This window comes from Neodiprion fabricii, chromosome 1 (genome assembly GCF_021155785.1).
Source record: "Neodiprion fabricii isolate iyNeoFabr1 chromosome 1, iyNeoFabr1.1, whole genome shotgun sequence".
NCBI classification, from domain to species: Eukaryota; Metazoa; Arthropoda; class Insecta; order Hymenoptera; family Diprionidae; genus Neodiprion; species Neodiprion fabricii.
This window is the reverse complement of record NC_060239.1, coordinates 5064953-5082674: the sequence shown is the minus strand read 5'-3', so window position 1 is coordinate 5082674 and position 17722 is coordinate 5064953. Positions and strand designations below refer to the sequence as shown.

At 33.6% G+C, this 17722-nt stretch overlaps 2 protein-coding genes across 3 annotated transcripts; one reads left to right on the top strand and one right to left on the bottom strand.

Moving 5' to 3' along the window:
* Positions 1-26: 26 nt before the first annotated feature.
* On the top strand, positions 27-3129 carry LOC124185002 (protein Peter pan). The gene is made up of 7 exons (XM_046575293.1): positions 27-153; positions 371-651; positions 782-992; positions 1086-1412; positions 1498-1834; positions 1922-2226; positions 2317-3129. The coding sequence occupies exons 1-6, from the start codon at positions 136-138 to the stop codon at positions 2200-2202; spliced, it is 1455 nt and encodes a 484-aa protein (XP_046431249.1). The 5' UTR covers positions 27-135; the 3' UTR covers positions 2203-2226; positions 2317-3129.
* LOC124184974 (centromere-associated protein E-like) lies at positions 2228-17592 on the bottom strand. 2 transcript variants are annotated; one of them, XM_046575265.1, is made up of 15 exons: positions 17290-17592; positions 16698-17080; positions 16078-16312; positions 15200-15434; positions 14796-15118; positions 14521-14638; positions 13021-13360; positions 12452-12692; positions 10338-10641; positions 10154-10273; positions 7298-9373; positions 4331-7156; positions 4060-4230; positions 3545-3849; positions 2228-3270 (listed from the first exon to the last, which is right to left on the bottom strand). In XM_046575265.1, the coding sequence occupies exons 2-15, from the start codon at positions 16849-16851 to the stop codon at positions 3177-3179; spliced, it is 7542 nt and encodes a 2513-aa protein (XP_046431221.1). In that variant the 5' UTR covers positions 16852-17080; positions 17290-17592; the 3' UTR covers positions 2228-3176. The 2 variants fall into 2 exon arrangements, with proteins under 2 accessions (XP_046431221.1, XP_046431231.1); XM_046575275.1 differs by lacking the exons at positions 14521-14638; positions 14796-15118; positions 15200-15434; ... (1 more) ...; positions 16698-17080; positions 17290-17592 and adding an exon at positions 13816-13890.
* Positions 17593-17722: the final 130 nt, after the last annotated feature.

Below are 17722 nucleotides of genomic sequence, written 5' to 3'. Positions count from 1 at the left end.
AATGTGTGGTGTGTGGACCACACTTGCGTAGAGTGCACACTTCACAGATTGCCAAATTTGAGGTTACGAAGCACGTCGGCAACGTGCGTACAAGATTTTGTTTACGAAACTTTATTCTCGAAAAATTTTTCTAAGATGGGACGTTCGAAAAAGGTGAGCGATAGTTGTTCCTCCCAAATGAATGAAATAACATTCCTAGTAAACGTAAATACAGACATAATTAATATCTAGTGCTCTCTTCATAACCTCAATAAAAGTATCTGTAAAATTCTGCCCATACAGACCAATAAATTTATACTAAAAATCGGTTCGTCACACATCAAACATAGATACCTATCCAAATATAACTCACGATTTATACTGTATTTAGGGCCGCTGCGTAAAGCGGAACAAACAAATAAACAGCGAAGAGCCTGTGGATTTGGTGCGCGCTCCTCATTCTTTTGTTATACAACGTGGACTTCCAGGAGGACATATCTTGGAGTTAACTAAGGATTTTCGAAGAGTTATGGAACCATACACAGCATCATCATTAAAAGCTCGGAAACGAAACACGATTAAAGATTTCGTTTCGGTTTCTGGTGCTCTTCACGTTTCTCATATGTGCATTTTTACACGAACAGAACTTGGAATGTACCTGAAACTTTGTAGGTAATACGAGTATTACAAAATCTTGCTTGCATCTGAAAATTTCATATCTACAGTCACATTTTGACTTCTTAAACTGTCCATAAGTGATTACCACTTAGGATTTCATTAATTCCTGTACTTAAAATTATAGAATACCAAGAGGGCCCACATTATCTTTTAAAATAACCAGTTTCTCACTAGCGAGAGATGTAGTTTCAACGATAAAGAAGCAAATGGTCTTTGAAGAAGCTTTCAAACACTCTCCATTGATGGTATTGAATAATTTCAGCGGAGAAGGCATGCAAATGAAACTCATGACATCGATGTTTCAAAACATGTTTCCAACAATTAATCTTACCACTGTAAGTATTTTCAACCTGGAATACCTTTTTATTTCATAGGAATATAGAGCTCTGGCATGGAATTTTTAACGGATTTTGGGGATTGTTTTCTAGGTAAACCTCAGCACAATTCGTCGTTGTGTTTGTCTTAACTACAACAGTGTGACAAAGCTAATAGACTTCAGGCATTACGCTATAAAAATGGTACCAGTTGGACTATCAAAAGGAGTTAAGAAAATAGTACAAGCTAAAGTGCCCAATCTCTCTAAATGTCAAGACTTTTCAGAATTCCTTACAAAACCCACATTCTCTGAAAGCGAAGCAGAAGAGGATCCCACGAGTCATGTTACCCTGCCCCAGAAATTATCGTCCAGAGGTAATCACAAAAGTGGCACGAGCGCAATTAGACTCATCGAACTAGGGCCTCGAATAACAATGCAGGTAAAAATATATTCCAGTTTTCTGATAAATATTTCATGTACTTGGGATAAAGGCAAAGAATAAATATTTTGTAACCCTGTTTCAGCTGATAAAAGTTGAAGATGGATTATTGGATGGACAAGTTATGTACCATGAATTTGTGCATAAAACCGAGGAAGAAATACTCAAAATACAAAAGAGCCGTGAGGTTAAAAAGAAGCTTAAAGAAAATCGGAAAAAGGTACAGGAAGAAAATAAAAAGAAAAAGGAAGCAATGAAGGAAGAGGAGAAACAGAAAAGTCTTAAGGGTATGAAAAAACAAAGATCGGAAAGTGACGTCCTTATGCACAAAGCTGCAAAAGAGTCCTACGAAGACAATCAGGTCGAGGAAGACGACGATGCACAGTATTATAGAGAGGAAGTTGGCCAAGAACCTGATAAAGGTAATGGCGTAGTGCAAACAAAACTCATATCATTAAATTAATCTCTGTACAATAATGTTAATAGGTGCTCTTTCATTTGTATTCCAGATTTGTTTGCGGGGCGACCAAAAACTGGTGACAAGCGACCAAATTCATATCCAGTTAAATACAAGACAAAGAAATTGAGGCTCGACAAAAACGTTAAAAACGGTGACAAAAAGAATAAAAAGTTTGGTAATAAAAACAGATATGATGATGAAAAGTATAGTTACAGACAAAAAAAGAAATTTGGCGTTAAAGACGGTGGTACAAAATCACAGGGTAATAAAAAGTTTTTCAAAGGAAAAGGATCTGCGCATGGCAGTAAAATTAAAAGGAGACGGAACTAGAGAAATATCGACGTAATGACAATTGTAATGAAAACTCAATAAATTTATTTCATCATTATAATTTATAATAATATAATCTCAGTTATTTTCTTATGCCAATTCTTGTGATTTCAGAAAGGTAATGAGGCGGTACGTAAAGTATAAAATTCTATGGAGACTTTTTATTATAAAACAGAGATGTTTTCACAACTTACGAAATAAATTTTCATTTTGATCGACTTCAAATAGAGGCAAATTCGGGACTATTTGAAGCTAAAAAATAATAATACCGAATGAATTTTGAAAAAATTTTGAATTGTCATAAACTTCCATCTAACTTTATAACGTGTAAAAAAAAAATTAGTAATCCTCGGTGCTATTACATTTTTTTTTAACAAAATATGACTCCAGTATGTGTAATTAAAATGTAATTTTTTTGTACTATTATATTTTTCACCAAATACATGAAGTCAATGTACAATAAGTATAAAAGCTTACAGACAAAAGTGAATCTAGTAAAGTTTTTGTACAATACATTCTTGGATTGTTTAATACTTGGATGAGATTGACACATAATGATCGCTTCACATTCCTTTTTGGACTAATCTTGTATTTCAAATACCGCAATGCCAAATCACGTAGTCTTTGCCGATAGTATACTTTGTACAGCAATGAAGTCACGAAATACAAACAAATACAAAGCAGTACTTAAAGGAAATAATTTTTTTAGAGACCTTATTATACAATTGAAGATACTACTAAGGTCTCTTTGGTTGAAACAAAGATATAAATATTATTTCATTTTTAAAGCTATTGTACTTAAATCTAAAAATGCATCATATAATTTTATGTATAGGACATTACAAAAATAATGAGTTTTTAATTTACTTTAGTCAACACTTTTCATTCACGTTTGTAATAATAAAAATTGATACTTCTTCATCACAATTTGCTTGCTGGTCAACCGATAAACAATATAAATAAGAGAATATAATCTATGGGTAGTGAGTCCATATGCTGCTAATATGGTTGGATTTTACTGCTGATGCATCGTCCAAAATATTAGAGGACAAGTTTTCTTTCAATGCGCTGTGGTAAATGTAATATACATATATTATCATACACATCGGCTTACGATTAACAAGTTTGTGAGCATAACGAATAAAAATAGCGTACATTGAGCACCCAAAGCATAGTTCATGCATGTGCGGTAGTCTGAGAAAAAAAATGGTGAGGCAATTATCTTACATTATTTTTAGTAGGGAAACATTTATGTCAGATTTGCAGAGAGTAGAAAATCAGGCTGGTCAATATTAAGGCACCAAAATTTGGTTTAATGCACTGTGATTAAAAAATACCTCACCGCTTGACATTCTCTTCGAGTGGAGACTTGTTTCGATTCGTCAGAGATCGTATATTCTTGTCAGAAGAATTGTTTTTAATTTCTTCAATAGGCGACGTAGTTTGCACCCTGAACTTCTCCGGTAGTATCATCTCATATTCAGATAGTTTTTTCTGAAGTGAAACCTGAACAATAGATTTCTCTGAGATGATTAACTCCTGTTTAGATATTTCTTTCTCGAGTCTCTTGATTTCACGTGTCCGACTTCGACACAGATCTCTCATTAGCTTATTCTCTTTCTCGAGTTTGACTACTTTAGCGTATTCCTGCATAAGTAATACCATGTGTATAGCAACAGGGAAATAAGCGTATGGATGCAAAATTAAATTAAATAAACCAGTAGCTGGAACGGAATTTATCAAAAACATTCAGATACGTAAACTATCTGGTGTTGGGTTCATGTCCAGCTATTGGTACGTTTACCTGACTTGAAAAATGAAAATTTGAGAAGAAAAATTGTAGATTACAAGACTAACATCAACAAAGCCACTGCTTGTGCCACTGAGATAAGTTTTGTGTTCAGGTAGGCATTGAGTAAATTGATCTCTTCTGTTACTTTGTCTCTTCCTGCAAGCCTCGCACTCGATTGCACTGACAGACCTCATAGTTTTCTGGAGGTTCTTCACTTCCTCCTTCAAAATCGCGTTCTGTAAAAAAATTTGTTCAGTAACAAACAGATTTAAGGCCTACTTCTGTAGGTAAAAGTATTTTGAAACATAGTAGATATAATAAATAATTTGTTTATACCTTATGTTTAAAAGCAGAAAGGTTTTCCTCTAAATCTCTACATTTTTTCTGGTAAGGGAAGTTCTCACTTTGTATTTGCAACTCTAAAGTCGCTATTTTTCCGTTTTTGGAGACTATTTCCAGTTCCAGTTCACGAACTTTTTTAGATAATGAAGGCAACTGACTGATAGGTAATGCATTAAATGAGGAATTTGCAACTTCAAGTAACCCACTTCTGGAGTTATTACAACTTTGTGACTCCAATTCTGCAACCCTGGCTTTGAGTTCTACATTCTCTTTCCGTAAAAAATCATTCGTTACGCTCAGCGTTTCAAGCTCTTTGCAGAGTTCTTTATTCTGCTGAATGAGTACCTCTACTTCAGCCATATCTTGGAATGACTTTCTGTCTCTACCTTCTACTTTTAGTTTCATTTTATCTGTGACGTTATTAGATATTGATTTCAAATTATTTTGTGACTCAAACAGTTCGTTACGAAGCTTCTCAGCTTCAGCAAGTCTTTCCTGTATCTCTTGAGCGAGTTCCTCTGCCTCTTGATCAAGTTCGTTATTGGCAAGATTAAGCCTCTCGATTTCCTGTTGAGCAATTGTCAGATCTTCATCTTTTTGTGATATAATTACTTTTGTAGCTTCCAATTCTAAGGAAATTTTATTTTTTTCACGTATCTGGCTTTCGAGCTGGTTACATATTTCTGATAACTGTAAGTCAGATGAAGCTAATTTTGTATTGCTAGATGCAACGACTTGCTCTAGTTCCTTTTTCTCTTCTAGTAAAATTTTATATTTTTCTTGTAAAGCGGCGAAATCTTTTGTTATTGAATTTTTAACTTCCAGTAATTCAGTTATTCTATTGCTCGCACCTTCTGCATTATTTCGTAACATCTCATTTTGATCCTTTAGATCTTCTATCTGAGCCTCGACCTTCAAATTACTTGTACTGTTCCGGACTTTTTTATTCAATTTTTCATTAGTATTTTCCAATTCTTCGCACCTCTCCTTCTGTTCCTCTATTTCTGATGCTAGTAATTTATTTTTGTCGTTCAAGTCGCTCAATTGATTGAGCAAGCTACCATTTTTACTTTTTTCATCGCAAAGCTTGTCATTAAGAAGATTTAATTCTTCTTCGACTTTCTCTTTGAAAAGTTCGTACTCGTGCTTACATTTTTCAGCATACTGTTTTCGTTCTTTTATTTGCTCTTTGTATATTTCATATTCAGGTACAATGGATTCCAGTTTGGTTTTGTACTCGGACATTTCATCACATTTAATTTTTAGAATACTAGTGATTTCTTCGATATGCTTGGTCTTGTTTTCATTTTCTTCATTCAATTGATTATGTTCAACTATCATTTGCGCATTTTCCATTTCTAACGTTGCTACGCATTGTTGTAATTTCATCAGCTCTGTAGATTTTAAATCAATGATACTTTTCAGTTGACTTTCGGTGGCTTGGAGTCCTTCTAGAGTACTTTTGAGATCAAGATTTTTTGTTTTCTGTTGTTCAAGTGCATATGTTAACTCCACTATTTTTTGATTCAGTTGATCCTTCACAGATTTCATACTGTTTTGAAGTTCTATTTCACGATTTTTCGCAGCTGCTAATGCTATCCGTTCCCGTTCCTGTATAGCATTTACCTCTTCATCTTGCTTGTTATTAGAATTGGATTGTTTACTGAGTTCTGTTTGTAAGCTCATGAAATCATTCTCTAAGACTCCAATTTTCTCTTTCAGTAATTGCTTTTCATGATTACTTTCTTTCAAGTCATTTTCTAATCTGTCAATCTCACACTTCAATGTCACGTTCACTTTTTCTTGCTGGGATATCTCAGTTTGTAATTTTTCAATATCTGCTTCTAATTCGTTGGCCCAAACTGTGGTCCGTCGTACAGCGTCTGCACTTTGGCTTTTTTGGTCCTCCAAATTTTGCTTCTCCTGCTCGAAATCTTCTTTTACCTTTGTAATGATTTCTTGTTCTTTCGTCATGATTATTTTGATGAAATCTCCGAGAAGTTCACCAACCGTTTTGGTCAATAAAGTTGAGATTTTGAGTTCAGGTTTTAAAAATCCGATTTCTTTAGTTATACATTGTTTTGCTATTTTCAATTCTTCCTTTAGTCCATTACCATTTGTCAATAACTCAGATTTGAGAGCAATTGATTCCTGCTGTAAAGCTTCTACTTTATTAAGTAGCGAAATATTTTCTTCCCTGAGCTTTGCCAAACTAAATTTCAAATCTTCGATATTGCTTTGCGATTCTTCACAGTGTTCCGTCTGGCTAGCCGCTTCAAACTGTTCATTCTTTTGCAGTGAAGTAGCAGGCCAGGCATGTGATTCTGCTTCAGTACTTGTTAGACAGATATCATTTTCATTTTTCAATTCAGGGAACAGGTCTTTCACAGGAGTCGCCAAGTTTTTCTCCAACAACTCGTAGGCATGCTTTAAACTGTCTGATTCTTCAATCTTTTCCATCAGGTTTTTCGAAAGCTCTGTGTTTTCTCGAGTTAGATTCTCCAGTTGTACCCTTAATTCTTGAACAGTATCTATGTCTGAGCATTTATCATTATGCAACAGAGATTGATCTTCTTTAAGTTTGTCAAGTTCATCTATTCTATCCATCAGATTTGTGGATAGTTCAATATTTTCCATTGTCAACAAATCAATCTTCTCCTGATACATTATAATCTTTTCTCTGGCCTCACCTTCTATATTAGGTAGTGAGGTGTCTTGTAAATTTATCAAGTTTTCCTGAGAAATCCTCAATTGATTTTGCAAATTCATTTTAACCTCATCAATTTTAGATATGCGACGATGAAGGTCTTCAATTTGTTCCTGAAAAAATGGCCATGCTTAGCTGAATTCAACTAGTTATTTTCATAATTAGCATTATAGAATGTGACATTGATCAATAAAAAACAATTAACAAAAAATTTGAAACTATTTTGCTAACATTACAATCATTAAATTTGTTACCAGATATTGGGCTTCTATTTCTTTGGCGCGATCTTTTTCAATGGTCAGTTTACTGGACATATCCATATTCTCTGTGGTCAGCAAATGAATAGTTTCTTCCAATCTTTCAATGCCCAGTCTCAAACCTTGAACATCATTTTTAATTTCATCAGACTCTTGAATCTTTAACTGAAGTTCCATTGCTAGTTTTGCATTTTTATCCTCAAGTAACATCTTTGCGTTCGTTATTTCACATAATTTATTTATAATATCATTGTTTGAAAGATTGTCTTCCCCAGCTGTCAACGTACTCGAAAGATCAGTCGTTATAACTTCGAGATCTTTGTTTGAATCTTCCAACTCTAAAATTCTGTTCTCTAACATTGTTGCATTACACGATGTTTTATCATCTTCGACATACGACTCATTACCAGTTATTTCATTGAGTAGAAGACTGTCTTGTATGAGCGATACATCCATTTCGTCGAAATAACTAGCATTAGTAAATATGCTGCTACAATCTTTAGTATCTTCAAACAATTTTTCGCTACTACTTTTCGACTTGTCAGCAGAGTCCAATTTAGTTGTTACAATTGACTCAGATTTCACTTCTGAAAGTTGCCCGATATGTTCTGTAAACGTTTTCGTGTCCTTCTCCAAAGTGTCCGTTACCTTTTCCTGTTGGATTAGTTTCTTTGTCATATCATCAAGATCGTCCTTTAAATTCTGTGATTGATTATGCAGCTGATTTTTAAGATCTTCATTCTCAGTTTGAATGTTTTTAATAAAATGTTCCAAATTTTCTATGTAGCTTTTCAGATTTTGTATCTCGTTTTCATATTTATGCATCTCGATGGATTCAAGTTCCAAGCATTTTGCGTTCAAATTTTTTCGTAATTCCAAGTTCATTCTTTCAAATTCTGCGCTTGTAAGTTCGAAATCGCGAATTTTTGCCATGTTCTGATTGATAATTTTTTCCATTTCACATTTTTGTCCTTCATACAAAATTCTTTCGTTTTGCACACTAATAATTTCATCTTCCAATTTGTGAATTTTATTTTGTAGTTTATGTAACTTTGAATCTCGCTCAATGAGTTCTGTTTTATGAACAATTTTCGTGTTTTCTAAGTCTTCACAGTGTTTTTCAATCTGTTTATTTGTTAATTTCAATTTTTTTACTTCCCCAGCAAGGGTTTCAGTTTGTAATTTGAGCATATCATTTTCTTTTATGAAATTTTCTTTTTCTGCGAGTAATTTTTCCATTTCAAGTTTCAGTAAGTCAACATCCAATTTGTCAGTATCAATTATGAGATCACTTTGCACCTCTACTGTCTGTGGGGAAAGGTTGAACAAATCTTTGGTGTAGTCACTAGGCTCTTTAGATACTGCACTAAATTCGCTATTACTGAATTCATTATCAATCACCCGTGATGGTGTATTTTGCGTAGATTTTATACATAGGTTCTTTGGACTTAACTTCTCATCGCATGCTTTTTCATTTTGGATTTCGTGTAGCAAATCTGTTTCAACGACGAAATTGTTTTCAGTTTTCGATTGAACGTCATCAAGTATCCCATTAACGGATTGAGATTCTCTGCGCAATTCTAATGGTGCAATTTCTGCAAAAATTTTCTCATTCTCGGTACCGCTCAAGTTCAGTTGTACTGCATCCATACGGACAGAGTCGCAAAGGTTTTCACAAATTACTTTCTCAAATGACTCACTCATATTAAAATCATTATCATTTATAGATGATGGCTTTTCACATGGATCGAGGGATTTGTCATTTCTGGTTAACAATATATTGTGCTCGATAAGTGATTGACTATCCAAAGACTTTTTCAGTTCTTTTAGCTCTTCGATTAATTTCCTTTTTTCTCTTCGCTCCGTTTCAATCAAAATATCATACTCCTGTATTCTTTTCCTCATATGTTCATTCTCTGTCGATAATACTTGGGGTGCTGACGATATTTCAGCGGTTTCTAGTTTGTCTTTTAGAGCTTTAACTTCCTTCATTAAATTATCAACCAAAGATTGCAAGTGACAAGTCGAAGACTTTTGATTATCAGCAACATTTGCACAATCCATCCATGCAATCTAAACAGAATTCAAAGCACATTCAGCTCTACGTTACAAAAGGTCTGACAATGTATTCTATTCAAAATAAATAGTGAGGATGGAAGATCTGAAGCAGATCAGTGAGGCAGTAGGCCTAGAATACTGTTTCAAATTTGATTTCAAATTTATGTAAACGAAAGCCCATGAACTGTGTGTAAAACACATCCTTATCAGGTAATAAACGATGACAGTTAAAAACAACGAACTGAAAATCGCGTGATTAAATAAAATAGCACATTTAGAAGACTGTTTATATTCGATCTCCCTTCAATATACAACGTCTTCGATCCGCTCTATACTATCGTGCACATTTTAACTATGACTGTCCAATATTATATCTTTCTTTTAAAACTTGTTTTTAATTGAACTCTATATTTATCTTCTACACTTTTTGCTGTCTATTCGTGTTCAACTCTAAACTATGAAGCCAAGTTTGTTGATTTGTGACGACTAGAGAGGATTCATTTTATATTCTATTGTGAACTTTATTGTAGGCCTGTTTGATCACCACATAAATAAATGAATAGTACGTTTTTCACAATGTATTAAACTATTTTGTGTATTTTTCTTATTGCTCTTTTTAATTTCATATTCAATTGTTATTGAAACGTAACACACGACTCTCAGACTTTGGTACTTCCAACAAATTGTATTAATTATGTATGGAAATTTTTTTCATAAATAACTCACGAAGCATTTGCAAGTTGAAATATTATTGACTATTATCATATCTTACAAAAAAAAAAAAATGGTATTCACCTGCAGTGAGGTTTCTAGCTCTTTCTCACGCATTTTGTGTTTTGATTTTAGTAACTCTATTTGACATTCATAGTCGGTTCTTTCTTCTTCCAATTTTTTTAGCCTTACAAGTTTTTCCTCCTACAAAATAACGAAAACTCATTAACATTACAATGTAATTAATAATTATGACCAATGAACTTACCATATCCATTTTGAATTGATTTTTCTCTGATTCTATCGATTTGTGGTTCTCTTCTTTACTACACAATGATTCAAATCGTTTTTTTATTTCCTCATTCTCTTGTATTGCAGCATTGTATTTAGATTCCAGTTCCAAGTATTTAATTTCATATTGTACTGGATCTATCGTTTCAACTGTGTCTGTGGTGTAAATTTGTTTTTCTAACGTCGTGAATTCTTGTAGTGTTTTATATTCATTAGCTAGATTGGTTATTGTATCTCTCAGTACTTCCTTTGGTGTACCAGGGTCTTCTTCTTCTTCTTGTCTATGAGATAATGAATGAAATCTTGAATATACTACAAACTTAAACTCTGCGCAAACAATTTATAAGTATTGAAAAAGTTTTTAAGTGTGCTTTTATAATTATTATGAGTACTTCAAAATTGTTTGTATCAACGTTGATTAATACGAATTCCAAACTTATACATAACGTATTGAGAAGCTGTGGTAGGTTCTCAACATTATTATTATGCCGTTTATTAATACTAATCATAAAAAAAACTCCACATTAGTATTATATGAATTAGGATTCTAAGACGATGTGCTGCTAAAAGAACCAATCCGAATATGTATAAAATAGTTGTGCTGATGACAAGACGAAAATTCATTCGATACACGTATGGGTTTATTAAATTAATGTGAATTACAATGCAACTGAGGGTTATGATGGGAAACAATTATTGAATAATAGACGAAATAAAACAAAGCCGTACCATCTCTTATTGATTAAATACTCTGATATACTAATTATTGTCACTAATCAAAAATCAATTTTCACTAATTTTGGCTTTAATTGGTTTAAATCAATTTATATTGTATTTTCGAAACAGAAGAATAATAAACGTTTACACCAATTTTCAGTAAAGAATAAATGGCGTTGATGGCATACTTGATTCATGTTTGGAATTAGATATTTAATTACATCAAGTTTGAAATTTGCATGGTACTCTCGGTATAAGAACAGGTATTGGATATACACAAAGATAGCAACACATTAAGTATTGTAATCCTTACTCAGTATAGATAAGCTCATTTGTCTTGGTGAGTTTTTGTTGCACAAAAGTTTATCTCGCAATAGGTACATGGTTATAGAAAATTTTTCGAATAGTGAACATTATACCGGCATTAGATTTCTGCAACTTATCAACTCTCAAAGCTGTTGGTGAAATTTCGATTCAACGATAAGTGATTCAGATACCTTATCAAATACGACACTGTTAATAAAAACAGTGATAACAGATTCAAAGACGAGTGGTTTAATCTAAACTCTAGAGCAAAGTCCCACAGTGAGCAGGAAGCTTACTTTACCAATAAATACAATAATTGTTATTTGTGGTGTCAAAAACTAATAATCAACCATAATTGAAAATTGATTAAATACCATTAGGTATAGATAAAGTATAACTCTATCAAACGTGTGTATTATACACATTACATATTATGAGTTCAACTAATCAAATACGTTTTAAAGCTTGCATCAGTGAAAGTAAAGAATTATGACAGTGAAATAGAAGTCATTGGATCAAATGATAATGTAAACGAAAGATGACATGTAACACCAAACAATAGTAAGTACTAATGTTAGTCGATTCATAAACACTGGTAGCTCGACTTTTACATGATCATGAGATAAACGGAGACAGGTGTAATTTACAAATACAGTAACCGGATAGATGGCGTTTCATAGTTATGGGATAGCTCTGACTCTAATGGCATTCTGAACCTGAATTAGAAAGTATCCACGTATATAATGTGTTTGGAAACCAATGGAGAGGGGATTCTTTTTGTCCAAAACTTTGGAGTATGAAATTTGGTTTATTTTAGCCATGCTTCTATTCATCTAGATTAGCTTCAATTTCTATTTTTATATTTTTTGAGGTTTAAATTTTTACGAGGGAATATGTTACTTGGAAAAACGGAAATACTCGCACTTATCTATTGCTACACTTGGAGGTTAATAGCAAAAAAAAATTTTCCCCGTACTGAAAATAAGCCGATCAGTTACTTCTGAAAATGACTGTGAAATTTTTTATTTCGCAGTTCATAATTTGACATATTTATATAATTTCATTTACCTTCGAGGAGGAGTTGAAAGTTCAGGCTTCTCCGGAGAGCCAGTGACACTTTCATAGTCAACTAATGGGTATACTGATACATCGTCAAGAAACTTAACATGAGATCTACCACGCTTTCGTCTTGTAATACAGTAATTGTCCTCTAGATCTTCACTGTCAGATGAAAATCTTCCCATCTCCCAGTTTCGTTCACTCTCGATTAGTTCCAGCTCAAAGTCTTCCATCTCAGTTTGGAATTCTACTACCAAATAAAGAAATTATTGACGCATAATTTTATTCAATACGAAAAGATCTTTTACATCTGAATACAACTTTAACCTCTATGTAAAGTTACAGTAAAATCCAAACTCTAACAATTCGACAGCCTTTAAATTTTTTTACCCCTCATGTTTAACTGTGAGATACTAAGGAACTGAATAATGTCAAAATGTGTACAGATGATTGAATGGATTTTGATTTATCAGGTAAAAAATTAAACTCCGTTAATCGACATATAAAAGATAAGTAAATATAATGTAAATAATGTTGATAGAGAAAAATCGACGGTATAAGCTTCTTCGAGCACTTACTTTCATTTATATTATTCAGCGGTGCTTGTGTTATGCTCCGCTTTTTGGTGAACTGTGCTGCTTTCCAATCTGACATAGTATTCTCTATAGTAGGTAACTCTTGTATAGTAGGTAACATCATACTATGATTAAGAAAACTTGGATTTGAGGGTCCACACCAAGTTCTCCTTCGTCGAGATTTTGTTTTGAAGTCAAGATTTTCTACTGAGTTAGCGGATGATACGATATTTGTTTTCAATAGTTGCATTCGATCTTCTATAAGTTGAATGTACTGGTCTTTTTCTTGCAGCTTAGACTCCATTTCCTTAACTTCTCCGCATCTATTTGCTTGTCGTTCTTGCTGTAAAATGATTTTATTCATGCAGCATTCCTTTTATAATCCTTAACAACAATGTTTTGCCAATATGAAACAAACACTTTTACTTGAGATTCCTGTCAAGTCGATATTATGGACAGAAGTAACAAGTTATTGACACTTCATGCGCCAATATTCAACAGTAATATAATATTCCTGCGCGTTTAGAAATGTGATGAATCATACATGAATGAGCAATTTCTTTACGAACTATACGAGGTATGCATACAAATGCACAAGGTAGCTCTTTATTCAAATGTACTCCTGGGAACTTTAAATGTTACATAACTAATTGAAATCACAAAAAATTGTGGTACAACTCGATTAAAAACTGTGATGAATTTAAAGTTCCATTTCCGTACAGAGATAATTTATTCACTTTTCGGTAAACATATGCAACACCACATATTTTACAATTTTTTTTTTCAAATTACACTTACTTTGAATGATATTTTAACTATGCTTAAATTTTTGCTTCATAATCGTGAATTACGACTGTATTGAATCGTTTTACGCTAATATCGTTTTCTGCTACAACACTTTCAGGCCTCATTAGTCAACCTTGAGTTTGGTAACACCTGTTAAATGTCAGCATGTTTGTTCACGTTCATAACTGTGTAAAGTGACTTGATATTGGTGTATATATTCTGTGGATTGAAATAATCCACAGAAAAATTTTTAAAATCAGATCAAACTTTTCTTTTCTTCAATATTTCAAATGATATTCAGCTGACTCAATAATAATTCTTTAATTTTCAATGCATTTCTGATCTATTAATCTATCGATACTAGGAAGCAAATTGACAATTAATTAAAACAATAATTCTTCCTTTTAATTTAAGCTTTGATTAATAATTTGCAAAAATTGTGCAAGACTCTGGTAAATGTAATATTAATATCTTGTCTACATTTATATTAATAGTTCAATTGATATCTCAAGATACGGGTTACAATGAAATAAAAGAACACGCAAACATGCATAATTTGCTGCTCAGAACGACATAAAATATCACATTTACAATCTAATGTGTTCATTCCACAATTAGAAGCACGAAAGAGCATTCACATAGGGAAAGATTATATTTGTTCAGTAACAGAAATAATTCAATTTTACAACTTTTACTAATTCTCATGATACTACTTACTGCAAGTTCTGAAGAAAGTTTTTCTATCAATTTAGCGAACCGTTTCAACAACGCCGCATCAGACACTACTTCATTCAGTTTAGGCTTGTTTTTAATACACTTTGCTCGAGCTGCAAACCTGTAATTATTAACTAATTCTATAATACAGTATAAATTTATACTAGTATAAATCAAGCCAAAATGTTTGGGAAAGGAAGCATCTTAAACATTAAGATAGTCCCTTAGTATGAAATAAAGTTGAATAAAAATATTTCACGTTAGAAGTGAATACTCACGACAATGTGCATTGCGTTTCTTCAAGAGCTGCCGGCGTAGCAGCACAAATAATAGTCGTCATTGCATTACCTCCTAAAGATGCTTGTAAAATCCTGGTCAGTTTACTGTCGCGGAAGTTGACATATTCCTTAGATTCACTTAGCTGCTTGATTACTAAGCTCAACGATGACAAAGACAAATTAATATGGCGTCCTTCTTTGAATCTATCACCAGTTGCCCCTGTTTGACGGACCCTTTCTGAGCCTGCCAAGTCAACTAGATTTAATTGTGAAACCTGAATAGCACCATCAGAACTGGAAGCTGTGTCTCGGCTCTCAATGGTCTGGAAAAAACAGGAGAAACGAAATGTTCAATTCTTCTTATTTGACGGGTTCATTGATCAGAAAAATTGTAATTCACTTACAATCCTAAATATTGTGTGACTACGACTGCTTCTATCGTTCATATTTGTTTCTCCGAACCTTCGATTCTTCTCACCCTTTTTCATTATGGACAACACATGTTCAGGACAGTTGGTTACCTCCTCTTTACACTTGACAATAACTTGACCATTCGAATCTTCATGAATCTTCAAATCCGTTCCATCTTTGTGCAATAGATCATTTACTTTCTCGTTGTATATTTCCAAGTATGATACTCTACAAACAGCATGAATGTTTATTGGTATTGAGACTACTGCATACTATCCATTTGAAGTATCCATGTATTCTGTACGCATTTTTTCAATTTGAGATACACTTTGTGTCAAGAGACTTGGTAGAGTTTCATGCCAAATACATTTGAAGGAAAAATAAAATTCACGTCCAAGCCGATGCAATCTCTTTATCGCAACGACAAGTCTAAGGCCTATACAGCAAAAATATTGTCACATATTTCACCCAATTCACAATTATCTGCAATATTCGAAAATCAAGATCGGTGGTTGCCGTTCGCGCCAGGTTCATTAAAGATATAAATATCTTTTATTGTGAAAATTTTATGATAAATGAATAATTAAGGAAACTTGGGTAGCTCAAAACTCTGCAAAGGTATCAATGCTGGTGTATATGTGGATGTACATTGTTATTTTGATGGTATCAAATTAGCAGAGTAAATTCTTGTTCGGTAGTTTCTACTTTAATATACTTGGCATAAGGTTTTTGCACCTAAGGTACTTTTTGGGAATAATTTGTATAATTGAATTTCGAATACTTCATATGCTACAATTTCATCCTTCAACTATTTCGGATAATAGTGTTGCTATTCAAATGACTAAATTAAACTTAGAATAGGAAAGATTACCGTAACAAAAATTCTCGTGTTGAAGTATTGGCAATGGCATCGAATATATTTTCAACTGCCAATGGTATGATTCCTGGCTCTTCTCGCGTACCCGTCATGGTATACGTTTTTCCGGAACTTGTTTGCCCGTAGGCAAAAATCGTACCATTAAATCCTTTGACAGTGGCATCAACTATAGGTTTGACGGCAACATCAAATACATGGGCATTATTTGCATCCATGCCAAATATGTGATCTGCAGAAAGATTTCTTTTTAGTTACATTATTTTACTACTGTCCCATTGTGCATTTTAGGGCACAAGTTTCAATAAGAAAGACGCCACTTTGTCATAAGTGTAGATAAATATGAAGTGGTATGTACATTGGCACCAGAATTACTTTTTTTTTTCTTTCCTAATTGATTCACCAGGCACAGAATGACACTTTCGCTTGTCAGAAAAAAAGAAACTGCCTTAATGAAAAAAGATAGAGAATAGACGAATTAGACTACAGGAATGATTGACTACAGTACTGACGAGGAGCACGTAAAGTGCAGACGAAAATTTTTAGGTTAACTGGAGCTGAAATTCAAGTATATTTTTGGTTGAACCTGAAAAAATAGAACACTGGGAAATCCTCACCAAAAATGTGGGAATGCTCCCCGCGTCGTTTTGTTTCTGGATCGATGGAGAATATGGTTTGATCCCGAACGTCCCATTGCACGGGCAAATTATCGTCTCTTTCGCGTTTTATGAGCGGTCTCAATTTGATAGCAACCTTTATGCTATCCGACATTTTTCGGAAAAAAAATCACGCCGCGGCGTTACGAAATTCCGAACTTTATCCAAATTTTGTATACTCCCTATAATCTTTCAGTCACAAATCATACTTTTCCGATCCCAACTCACTATTCTCACTAATGCCGCTGGATAACGTTGACGGTTGCGCGTGTTTGGCTTTCAAATTCGAAACCGCCAACCCATACTGCTCTTCGATACCCAGCTATGTTCACGACTTGCAATATCTGTCAAAAATGAAACTAATATGTCATATCGTTTTCGAAATATTCAGCCAACGGATATTGTCTGAGATTTAATAATAAATAACCAATAGATAATGAATTAAAATTCTTATTTGGCTCTGCTGAAACTATAAAAAAATCAATTCACAAGATAAACTAATCATCGTAGTTACTTCCAAAGAGAATAGGATAGAATGAAACAGAGTGCTCACCGCTGTAAGTGCCATCAGTGCTACCTATTAGGTCGTGAGATCGCTGCGAATGTTGTGTGAAATTTCACGTACATCGATGTCACTCAACCATGGTTACTCCGTTAATTCTTTGCCAATGAATTTACGAATGCCGTTGGTTCTTACGATTATTAATTAGTACAGCAATGGAACGTTCGTCTTTTATTAATACCTGTAAAAATCATTTCTCATCTTCTTCTCAGTCATTATAATTAATCAATTCCAAAGTTGACCTCTAATTGCGTTACAATAATTCAAATTTATTAAGGTATTGGAGCAGAAATGCACGTTTAGATGGTGAAAGTACGTTGCGGTGACTTGCAAAAGCAAGAACGCCGCACAATTTTACACATCGAGTCGCGTTTCTTTTAGTTGCATATCCACGGGCCGAGGTCGAGTCGAGGTTCGATTAGTT